Source organism: Salvia miltiorrhiza, chromosome 1 (genome assembly GCF_028751815.1).
Source record: "Salvia miltiorrhiza cultivar Shanhuang (shh) chromosome 1, IMPLAD_Smil_shh, whole genome shotgun sequence".
NCBI lineage: Eukaryota > Viridiplantae > Streptophyta > Magnoliopsida > Lamiales > Lamiaceae > Salvia > Salvia miltiorrhiza.
In genome coordinates, this window is record NC_080387.1 from 59,983,679 (window position 1) to 59,994,572 (window position 10,894).

Below are 10,894 nucleotides of genomic sequence, written 5' to 3' on the forward strand. Positions count from 1 at the left end.
TATTCATTAATATTTATATTAATTTTTAAATAATATAAATGAGAAAAAAAGATCAAGTGTATTCATTTAAGCTATTTATTTAGTTATTTAATATTTATAGATTTTTTTTCTTTTTTTTGAGAAATTATTTATAGACCCAAATTTAATTATGTGAGGCCCAAACCCATCTTTTAAATTAAGCAAGGCCCAATTCTTTTCTCTTACTCTCTCTTGGGCACGCGCGCTCCGTCTGCAACCAAACTCCTCCCCCTTCTATTTCTTCTTCCATTCCCATTCCCGCCGAAAACAACTCCTAATTTTTCTCCTCATCAATTCCTTCGCATTACTGCCGCTGTTAATTAGAAATTCAAAAATGCAGCAAAAGCTTATACTATCAACAGTGTAACGTACAATAACCATATAGCACAAGTTTTGATGCGTGAAGTACAAGCTCAGTGAAAACGACTTAAAACGGTTTCAAAAAACTTTTCAAGTTAGGGCTTTTAAAACCCAAAACCCCTCCATTTTTCCACACAGATATATGCTGTAAGCATAGAACTCCTAATTACTGCCCAGGAACCCAGTGTGTGTAGTGCCTGTTTTCGTCCGTCCACAATGGCGAGCGATGCCGACATGAGTGGTTGGACCGGTCTTTTGCATTCCTCTTCGAAGCTAATCGAACAAACCGCTCCTTCTGCTCAGTTTCCGCCGCTTCAGGTCTCACTTTTCGATTCCTTGAAGCCCAATTGTTTGCTGATTTCATTTTGAGATTTGGTTAATTGAATTGGTCTTTGTTGTTTTATTGGTTGGAACAGAGGAATTTGGATCAGTTGGAGGCTCTGTCGAAGAAGCTGAAGGCGAAAACCCTACGAGCCGAAGCTCCTTCTCAGTCTATTGCGGCTACTAGGTATTTTATTGTTTTTTTTTGGTCTCAATGTAGTTTGTAAGTCTTTTAGAAATGTTTGAACTGATTTTGTTTCTTTGCCAATTAGTTGCAAATTATGTGTGTTGTCCAATGGGAATATTTTGTCAGTACGTGGAGCTTGATTTGATCAAGTTTTAGATCCGTAATATGAAATAAGTGACAGCAAACTTGATGGAGATCGGAATTCCAAAATGCATATTATTCTTAGAAATTTTGTAACTATTGGTGTTTGCTTTAAAGGCTAACAAAAAAAATGATTATCCTTGGGCATTAGCATTATGAAATCTGAGTATAGAAATAGCACAAGTTTTATGAGATTTCATAACTTTTCATAACAGTCTCAGCGTCTTGTTGATAGTATTTCATAACTTTTACTTAGTTATTTTGTCTTATTCTATACAAATTCTTTCTGTTGGCAGGCTATTAGCCCGGGAGGGGTTAAATGCAGAGCAGCTAGCTCGCGATCTCAAGTCCTTTGAATTGAAGGTAGAAAAATTCATCCCTGCCGGGCCATTTCTCCAGATTGCTGTAAATTAATGTATCATCATTCTGACAAGTAATTCTTGAACTTATAAAATTTCCAGAGGTGTCCTTATCCTCTGAAAATATTAAGCAGAATAGAATGTTAATTATTGTAAAGTACAATCTGTATTACAGATTCCAGCTTCTCTCTCCCCTATCTTCTTTTCCTACATATATGATGTTTAATTTATTATGTTCTTTTCCTTGCATTTTTAACTTCTCCCTGGTAAAGACCACATTTGAAGATGTATTTCCTGCTGAGGCAACAACAGTTGAAGAGTATCTCCAACAGGTAGTTTCATTATTTTTAAACACATAAATACAATTTATGCCTTAAACGACAAACAAGAATGGAAGTGGCAAGATATTAGTGGACTTTCCTTATCAGTGAGCATGATATTTGTTGAAATTCAGGTCCATGAAATGGCAATGCTCTCAGCTGTTCAGGAAGCTCAGAAGGATAATCTTAGAAGTTTCAATGATTATATGATGTCTGTATTGCAGGTAAGTGTTGACTTTAAATTTGAGCATTCTTGGTGAATTCCTCTTGTTGAATAACTTGAAATCAATCTGCCGTGCAAAAATTTGTCTTTTCAGGAGGACTGGCAAAAGGAAAAAAGAGATTTCCTTCAGAGCCTGAGTCGAATTTCAATACTACCTAGAACAAATATCCGTGATTCGAGCAGTGGGATTAGTCGCCAGGGTCAAATAGTGCCTATGACTTCAGGTCCTGAGCTTTCATCGGGACAATCTGGTGCTGAGCTGGCACTTTTGGCTGATAAACCCGTAGTTGAAAAAAAGGCTGCCGCATATGCAGAAGTTGTGAAGAATCTTAACAGTGCTAGACAGCATGGCTTACCCTTCAAAGTAAGACATGAAATCATACACTAAATCTTTCAAGTTACCTGTGTAATTCTGGATAATGGCAGTGGCTTGACTCATGTAAAATCAACATATAATATCCGTTTCCTGAGTTATTAATTCAGGATAATGAAAAAGAGGAAATTACTACTTCTAGGCACTTTAAACGAGTGTAAAGTTAACTATACCAAACTGACAATTTCTTTCCTCAGCCTGCTGCAGCTTTCAAAAATGCATATGAAAGTCTGAAAATGGACTCATCTGGCTCAAAATCTGTCAGCATGCTGAAGATTTGGCACCTAATTATGGTTTGTTTGCAAGTGTAAATAATCATTACTTTTATGTGCATTTTCAATTTAAAAGTTCTTGTTTCACAGAATTTTTTATTGATGTACAATATTACTGGCAGACATTAATGGGTGAGGATCCAAGTGTAAAACGGGGTGTTTCTAAGAGAATATCCTTAGTGATTGGAGCTCGGCACCATCTGGAGTGGGGACATGAGAAGTATGTAATGGATATGATTCATAGTCATCCTGCACAGGTAAATTATTTCAATGTTTTTATTGCATGTTTTAGTGGACAATGGCTGCCTTGTCCTCAGTTTGCACATAATTATATCTCTTATTAGGATTCTTACTGAATGTAAAATAATTTGCTTAGGTTGTGCATGTCTTCCCCTCTGTTAAATTGTTTTATAATTTGAAGTTACATAATACTGTTATTCAAATTTTGATATGATTATAGGCTGCACTTGGCGGGGCTGTTGGAAATCTGCAAAGAATCCGTGCCTTCCTTCGGGTTTGATGTTTGAGCTTACATTATTATAATTAAACATATGCCTATGTACAAATGGATGTTTGCGGCTTAGTCTGCTTGTTTGTTAATTGTTACATCTTTTTGTTCTGCAGATGCGTTTGAGGGAATACGGAGTTCTTGACTTTGATGCAGGTGATTCCCGTCGACAACCTCCTATAGACACCACGTGGCAGCAGGTTTAGTACTTTTCTTAGTAGCATGAATATCTCATGAGAATCTGGTTGTGTATGACCATCCGGGCATGGCATTTCATATTTTAATTTTTAACATATCAAAGTAACAATTCAAGAAATGGAGATATTAAAAGGGGGATCTAGTTGGCCTCTAATTTTAGTAGTTCCAGTTGTGGTTGGTAAAAATAGCAAAACATAGCTATTTCCTTCAGGGTTGAAGTTAGCTGATCTTCATGTTTTTTAAGATATTTGAATTGTTGGGGCAGTAAACTTAAATACTGCTAGGTTCTGGTGCACTAAGTTACTACCCAACTTATTATCCCAAACTGAGTTAATCTGTCGATTTTTGTTAACAGATATACTTTTGCCTGAGAACTGGATACTATGACGATGCTCTGGGAGTTGCTCGAACATCTCGTGTCTCGCAGCAATTCACTCCTCTGGTATGAGTAGTAGAAATGCTCCTTCATTAATCATCTATTCATTTTTTTCAAGTTTATTTGCTTCTTGTTTTGCTAGCTTGCTGAGTGGATTTCTACTGGAGGTATGGTATCAGCAGAGACTGCAGCTTCTGCTTCAGAAGAATGCGAGAAAATATTACGGATGGTTGACCGAGTTGGTCGGCCTTCATATGACAAGAAAAAATTACTCTTGCATGCTATCATATCTGGTTCCAGGAGGCTGATTGACCGGTTGCTTAGAGAGCTACCTACTATCTTTAATACAATTGAGGATTTCTTATGGTTCATGTTGTCCGCTGTACGTGAAAGCTCTGGTGGTTCCTCCTCTTCGGTTGTTCTCAATGGCGGAGTATCATCTTACAGTTTGGACGATTTACAAGCATATCTGAATAAATTTGAGCCATCTTATTATACAAAGAATGGAAAGGACCCTTTAGTGTATCCATATGTATTACTTTTAAGCATCCAGCTGCTTCCCGGCATTCTTCATTTGTCGAAAGATATTGGAGATAATGGATTTAGTGTTGATTCAGTGCATATATCAATTGTGCTAGCTGACTATAGCGTCCTTTCTGAAGGTTCTGGGTCAGGACAAAAACTTGGAGTGATGGATGCCTTGGCTGAGGCATCCAGCATTATTAGGCAATATGGGGCAGCGTATTTGTGCCATGGTGACCTTTTAATGGCATTGGAGTATTATGCTCAAGCAGCTGCCGCCGTGGGTGGTGGGCAATTGTCATGGATTGGAAGAGCTAGTGTGGATCAGCAAAGGCAGAGGACCTTGATGTTAAAGCAACTCCTGACAGAGATTCTTTTACGTGATGGCGGTATATCTCTTTTGCTTGGCTCAAGAGGTGCTGGAGAAGAAGGTCAGTTGGGAAGATTTTTGACTGATGGGAAGACACGACAACAGTTTTTGTTCGAAGCTGCTCGACAGTGTCAGGATGCTGGTTTATATGATAAAGTAAACTCTCTTTAAGTTTCTTTTCTTTTTTACTGAATATCCAAGTCTGAGTTGATAGCCTGCTCTTTAATTTTCCTCTGATACTTCATATTATCGGTTGATATCTCCTAGTCCTTGGTAATTCCCAACATTGTAATAATTTTTAGCAGTTTTCTGATTAATGCTTTCCGAATCCATTGATTTATTCGACTTTACCTTCACATTTCAGTCCATAGAGATCCAAAAAAGAATCGGGGCATTTTCTGCTGCATTGGATACAATAAATAAGTGTCTGGCTGAAGCTCTTTGCGCCTTATCTCGTGGAAGACTGGATGGTGAAAGCAGGATCACTGGACTTGTACACTCTGGAAATGAGATCTTGGAAACATTCAAATACTACCCTGAAATCAGGTTTATAATTGCACTCCCCCAACCTAGTTTCTGGTATTGAATTTGGTGATTCAGTTGGTTGCAGTTATAAGTGGATTGATTGATAAGTTTCCATATGTTAAATATTCTGAGTTTCATTCTGTTCTGCAGTCCTCAAGAGAGAGCCACTGTAATTGAGCAACAAAATGTGCTGAGGCAGCTCGAAGCAATCTTAGCTATCCATAAACTCGCAAGGTCTGGGAATCAGCTTGATGCATTGAGGGAGATTGCTAGACTTCCATTTCTTCCACTGGACCCAAGGTCTGCAGATTTTGCGTCTGATGTCTTCCAAAACGTGTCACCTCATGTTGAAGCCTGCGTACCGGGCCTTCTCAAAGACGCTCTCACTTGTTTGGACAACGTCAGTGATACAGACGGATCACTCCGTGCTATGAGAGCAAAGGTAACAAACTGTGGTTTATGTTTGGTGTCGACTGTTGTGCAAATTATGATCGTTGACAAAAACTTGCTGATATTTGCAGATCGCCAACTTTCTTGCTAACAACCTTAATCGGAACTGGCCTCGTGATTTGTATGAAAAGATTGCTCGAAGCTTGTGAATTGTGGTAGGATCTGTCCATGAGGACTAATGTGCATTTTTTTAGTATCCCTTGTCTGAACAGGTTACTCTGTAAGGTTAACGGCGATTCCCTTTTTGTTTTTACTTTATTACTTCTATATCTCTGGGATACCGAAAATCTTTCTTGTAGTACTTAAATCATAAACTCGTGATCCAATTTCTAAAGAATTATTTAAAGCAAACATGATGTTTTAATGACCGTATTTTTTCATTCATTATATAGAACTAGAAGAGGCCACAATCTCAATAATTTTACATCAATAAAATAATTCATTAACACAAAAATTTGTGGCGGGCTGCTTGACATGCTAAAATCACTAAAGATGATAGTATCCGTATTTGGATATGAATTTATATGTAACAATTATTTATAATTTCATTGGCATTTGAATTTGGATATGGCTAACAAACCGCCAAAATTATTTCATAATGTTGATGTAAACATTGCCCAATATTAAAAGAACTAGTATTGTAGCCGTTGATGTATAATATGTATATTTTTTAATATTATAACACAATATTCTAATTAATCAATTTACATACATGTAGCGATGACAATTTAACGAGAAATCTATGGTTTGGTAATAAACTAAAATAAAAAAATAAAAGAAATCAAACAATTAGAACTAGATTTTATAACTTGAAACATCTGATCAGGCAATGGATTGGCCGTGCTAACTCAACGGATTTATGATTTTAGAACGAATTAACGGTAAGTAAGACAATTTTCTTTTGTCGTAGCAATCACTTTTTCAGTTCCTATTCCTTTATTTTCTCCACCGTTTTGATTTCAATGAATTATTAGTGATATTTTATATATTTATTTTAAAAAATTTATGAGAATTCTAAATATATTTCATTATATATATATATATATATATATATATATATATATTATGCAGATTTTAAATCATAAATAATGCATTTATTTCCTTATTCAAGTAATAAATTTGGAAAAATAAGAACAATAGATATTATAAAAATAGTAAAAGTTGTATTTTTTGTAAAGTATAAAAAAAAATTCATAATTAAAAAGTTACACTTTCCCCGTTTCTTGCAAAAATACATATGTCAATATTCAGAACTCACACTTTGGGCCGATTCGATCAAAATTTAGAAAGAAGTAATTGCGATCAACAAATTCTATAGATATATAAATTAATTCGTGCAAAGCAAGTTGAATGAATAAATGTTTAGCAATGACAATATATATTACTTTTTAAATAACAAATTACATATTCTAAACTATACAACCTGAACAAATTTAATTCTTTTTTCTAAATATAATTAATTACACATCGATCTCAATCAAATTTCCTCACCTTAAACAATACATACTACCTATCACAAATTCACCCATCTACATCTACTCCAATATAACAAATGCTACATATATACACATAATTTAAATAAAAACCGAGCTGCTATCATGATCAAATCTAACTTCCTCAAGATAAGAAGCTACACCATTCGAGTAGTCGATGCTCATATCGAACAAGAATCCATAGTCGTCCTCGCACTTGGATCTGTGATTATGATCGGAGGTTGATGGACCAGACTCTCGCTCCTCGGGATATATATGCAGATATCCCGAATGGACGGGCGATAGGCCGAGGGAGGTGCTAGGGTTAGGGTTAGGGTTTTGGCCTTGATAGAAGGAAGTGATCATGTTTTGATGATCAACATTGAGCAAGGCATGTTCACTTGTTGGTGATGTACCCAAATTAGGAGAAGTAGAATGATGATCATACAAATTTTGTGGGTTGCTACTTTCACCTCTTGATTTGTAAAATACTCTGCATAGTACCCAGTCTTCCTGTGAATTATGAACACATATTAATCAGTTAGCAAATTTGTTACAAATAATTCATGCGATTTTTTTGGTTAATTAATTATAAAAGGTAATTACATTTTTCTTAACCCATGAAAGTGGACATAGAATATGTAAAGTACTTTCCTTGAGTATTCGATAAGCTTTGTGCCAACATGCATTATTGCTAGCATATTAGTTTATAATAGCTGGTTTATTCTGTCATGCATGTTATAGTATATTTATTAAGATAGAAATAAAACATGAATATAAAATTGGGTCCGGTAATATAGGTTCTGAACTTCTGATGCTCGATGATCCCAATATTTTTCATGATCCAAATTCAGTATTTAATAAATAAAAAAATTAACATGATAATAATAGTCAACATTTATTATTAAAATTTGAAGCTTGCAATAAATTATAGTATATCCTATTATAGAATGATCAATCATAATAATCAATTATTAACGGAAATAAATGGAATTAATTAAATGCTAAGTAATTAATTAGAGAAAACAATGATATGATGCGCGAGTAGGACATCAAGAAATGGGATGGAGGATTCCATATATGAAAAATAGAGAATTAATTTGGTATCATAGTTAGGTTTAAGATAAAAATAAATTAAAGTATATATACCAACCTTAGGAGGCATATGAGGGTTCTCAAGGCGAAATTCATGCATGATCCATCCAGTTTTGATCCCATTGGGAGCCCTATTCTTGTAGAAAACTAGAGTCTTTCTCATGCCCACGACGGCCCGGCTCATAGGGTCGAGCACAACCCTATCCTTGCCGGTGGCCTTCCAGTAGCCGGAGATGGTGGCCCGGTTGGTCCGGTAACCGGTTGCATATTTTCGATCACGGAAGCTAAAGAAGTACCACTCCTTTGAGTTCAGCTTCGCCATATCTGAAAATATGTACTCGCATTACTCAATACTTGCAATATAATTACAATTAATTATTGTTAGTTATGTATTGGTTTTGGTTAGGACATAGAATTGGAAACCTAGCTAGTTCATATATCATAATAGATTGTTTCTGTTAATGTGATAAAAGTGATTATTAGTCATCACAAAATATTAATCTCAAGGGCCAATACAAATATTTAATTTCTGCACTTAACAAATTAATAAGTTTCACGAATAAATTTAACACAAAAATTTCACAGTAATAGGTAGTCCATATATATCCACAGTTGGCTTCTCCTACAAGCTATATACTTCATGGTTAATCACAAACTCTATTAAACTAAATTAATATGTACGTTTGTATACGTATGTATGTTATTTTTTTAGGCAAATATACGTATGTATGTTATGTTAATACGTATGTGTATATATATACTATATTTTTTTAAATAAAACGTACACAACTTATCACCGACATGGTTTATTGCATATTGTAACAAAAAAAATTATATTCCTAATTTTCATACGATGGCGACAGCCGACAGGGAATAATACTTAATTCCTTCACGAGCTGCCTCAAACAAATTAAGAGAATTTTGTTTTAAAACATTTTGGTTTTCTTTCTGAATAAAAATACATAGAGATGAACAAAGGTTTCCCCGAATTACTACGATTTAGTTATTCTAACTAAATAATTACTAAAAGGGGAGCAAGAATCATCAAAACCAGAGTGAAAGCACAGAAAAAGAGAGGAAAAGAGTTTAGCAAAAGAAGAAAGACATGTGAAAGTTATTAGTAATCTTTAAACCGTGTTCCCCTCAAATTAGACCCAAAATATTGAATGTATATATCAACTTTTGAATCTCTTGAAAGCTTAGAACATTGCCAAATATAAAATAAAATAAAGAAAATCGAAGAGATCAATAGCTATACTTAATACAAGATAAAATGCATACACCTTATAATTGTCACTTGATAATTTTTTTTGTTTGAAAAAAGAAAAGAAAGAAGAAGAAGAAGAAGAAGAAGAAGAAAAAGAAGAAGAAGAAGAAGTAAGGGATATATATATTAGAAACTCAGAAAATTCCACAGAGAATGCAAAAGAATAAAGAAAGGTAACCTACCAGGGAGCTGCCATGGCTCACAAGTATGGAGATCGATTTCGACTAAAGTGCCTCGAAGAAGTTCTTCATTTGCAATCTTTTTTCGAAGATAATGGCAAACCAGCTCTTCATCACTCGGATAAAACCTAAATCCTGGTGGCAATGAGTGACCGATGTCTCTCAGACCCATTTTAGAGAGAGAGAGAGAGAGAATGTGCTTTTGTGCTTGTGTAGTATAAATATTTATTTATATAAAATAGTATATCTTATGTGTATAGCTGAATACAAAAGGGTTGATTCTTTGTCAAGAAAAAAGTAGGTTTTTATGGGAAAAGGCTTGATCTAGCTAGCTTTTTTCGTGTTTCTAGAGCGGTGGAGACAAGGGGGTTGGCAAAGTCATGAGTTGAGTTTATGTATGTATGTATATATATGTGTATATTTGATGAATGACAAATTAAACCTAGGATAAGTTTGTAATAATTTTGAATCATTGTAGGTGTTGATGCTTGTTTAAGTTAGTTATAGCGTTACAGTATATATTTGGTGGGCACTTCCAAGAAAAACCAAACTCACAAGAAATGTTTATGTGGAGGTTAGAATGCTTAACCAACTAAACTAGGGAAATTAAATTCCAAAATATTTAGCTAGATTTGATGCAGGACCCCTACACAATATTTAATTATACATCATCAATATATATTGTGTAAACAAAATATAGTAAATTAAAATGAGTATATGATTTTGTGCGAGGCTGGGGCGTCGGCAGAACAAATTAATCGGGCTGCGTTTTTTATATTTCGAATTTGAGATTTCTTAAATCATGTTTTATGCTATTGGTGATAGGGATTTAATTTAGAACCAATGGAGGAGCCACATACATATCTTGGAGGTGTGGGTGGTCATTATTTTTTATGTATACTTTATATAATATTCCTATTTATTAATTGCAAAAATATTTAACTCTCACCAAAAAGCTAAATTCACTTTGATGGATGGGAAAAAGGAGAGATAACAAAAATTTATGCTTTTAAATGTCTCATATCCCACATTTTACACAAAAGAGAAGTTCGTCATTTTTCCTTATTTATTTTCACTTCAAGGAGGGATATTATCCCTCCATTTTGGTGTGATAATATTATCCCTCCTTGAAGTGAAAATAAGGAAGAAAAAATGGTGAACTTCTCTTTTGTGTAAAATGTGGGATAAAAAATGAGACATTTAAAGACATAAATTTTTATTATCCCTCTTTTTTTCATCCATCAAAGTGAACGCACCCTAAAGGTACGTAGATTTTTTTCTTAATTTTTTTATCCATATATACATGTAAAAAAGAGAGAAGCAAAATTTTGACACGATCAAATGAGAGATCGTTGAAA

General features: G+C 34.5%; 2 protein-coding genes across 2 annotated transcripts; one reads left to right on the plus strand and one right to left on the minus strand.

Annotated features, from left to right (window-relative positions):
• The first annotated feature begins 202 nt into the window (after nt 1–202).
• Nucleotides 203–5,874, plus strand: LOC130999827 (nuclear pore complex protein NUP93A-like). The gene is made up of 15 exons (XM_057925498.1): nt 203–696; nt 795–886; nt 1,324–1,390; nt 1,659–1,718; nt 1,841–1,930; nt 2,024–2,293; nt 2,500–2,595; nt 2,697–2,831; nt 3,035–3,088; nt 3,199–3,282; nt 3,636–3,722; nt 3,799–4,704; nt 4,913–5,094; nt 5,224–5,515; nt 5,595–5,874. The coding sequence occupies exons 1-15, from the start codon at nt 595–597 to the stop codon at nt 5,670–5,672; spliced, it is 2,595 nt and encodes an 864-aa protein (XP_057781481.1). The 5' UTR covers nt 203–594; the 3' UTR covers nt 5,673–5,874.
• Nucleotides 5,875–6,869: 995 nt separating this feature from the next.
• LOC130999832 (protein CUP-SHAPED COTYLEDON 3-like) lies at nt 6,870–10,053 on the minus strand. The gene is made up of 3 exons (XM_057925508.1): nt 9,540–10,053; nt 8,149–8,414; nt 6,870–7,508 (listed from the first exon to the last, which is right to left on the minus strand). Exons 1-3 carry the CDS (start codon nt 9,706–9,708, stop codon nt 7,098–7,100), a joined length of 846 nt encoding a protein of 281 aa, XP_057781491.1. The 5' UTR covers nt 9,709–10,053; the 3' UTR covers nt 6,870–7,097.
• Nucleotides 10,054–10,894: the final 841 nt, after the last annotated feature.

Bases quoted from the DNA above. Each gene is read 5' to 3' on its own strand.
- LOC130999827 (XM_057925498.1), top strand. From the start codon at position 595: ATGGCGAGCGATGCCGACATGAGTGGTTGGACCGGTCTTTTGCATTCC. The intron at 697-794 runs GTCTCACTTTTC...TGGTTGGAACAG, and splicing joins CTCAGTTTCCGCCGCTTCAG to AGGAATTTGGATCAGTTGGA. The intron at 3,283-3,635 runs GTTTAGTACTTT...TTTTGTTAACAG, and splicing joins TAGACACCACGTGGCAGCAG to ATATACTTTTGCCTGAGAAC.
- LOC130999832 (XM_057925508.1), bottom strand. From the start codon at position 9,708: ATGGGTCTGAGAGACATCGGTCACTCATTGCCACCAGGATTTAGGTTT. The intron at 8,415-9,539 runs GTAGGTTACCTT...ACATATTTTCAG, and splicing joins TGAGCCATGGCAGCTCCCTG to ATATGGCGAAGCTGAACTCA. The intron at 7,509-8,148 runs GTTGGTATATAT...CATAATTCACAG, and splicing joins ACCCTCATATGCCTCCTAAG to GAAGACTGGGTACTATGCAG.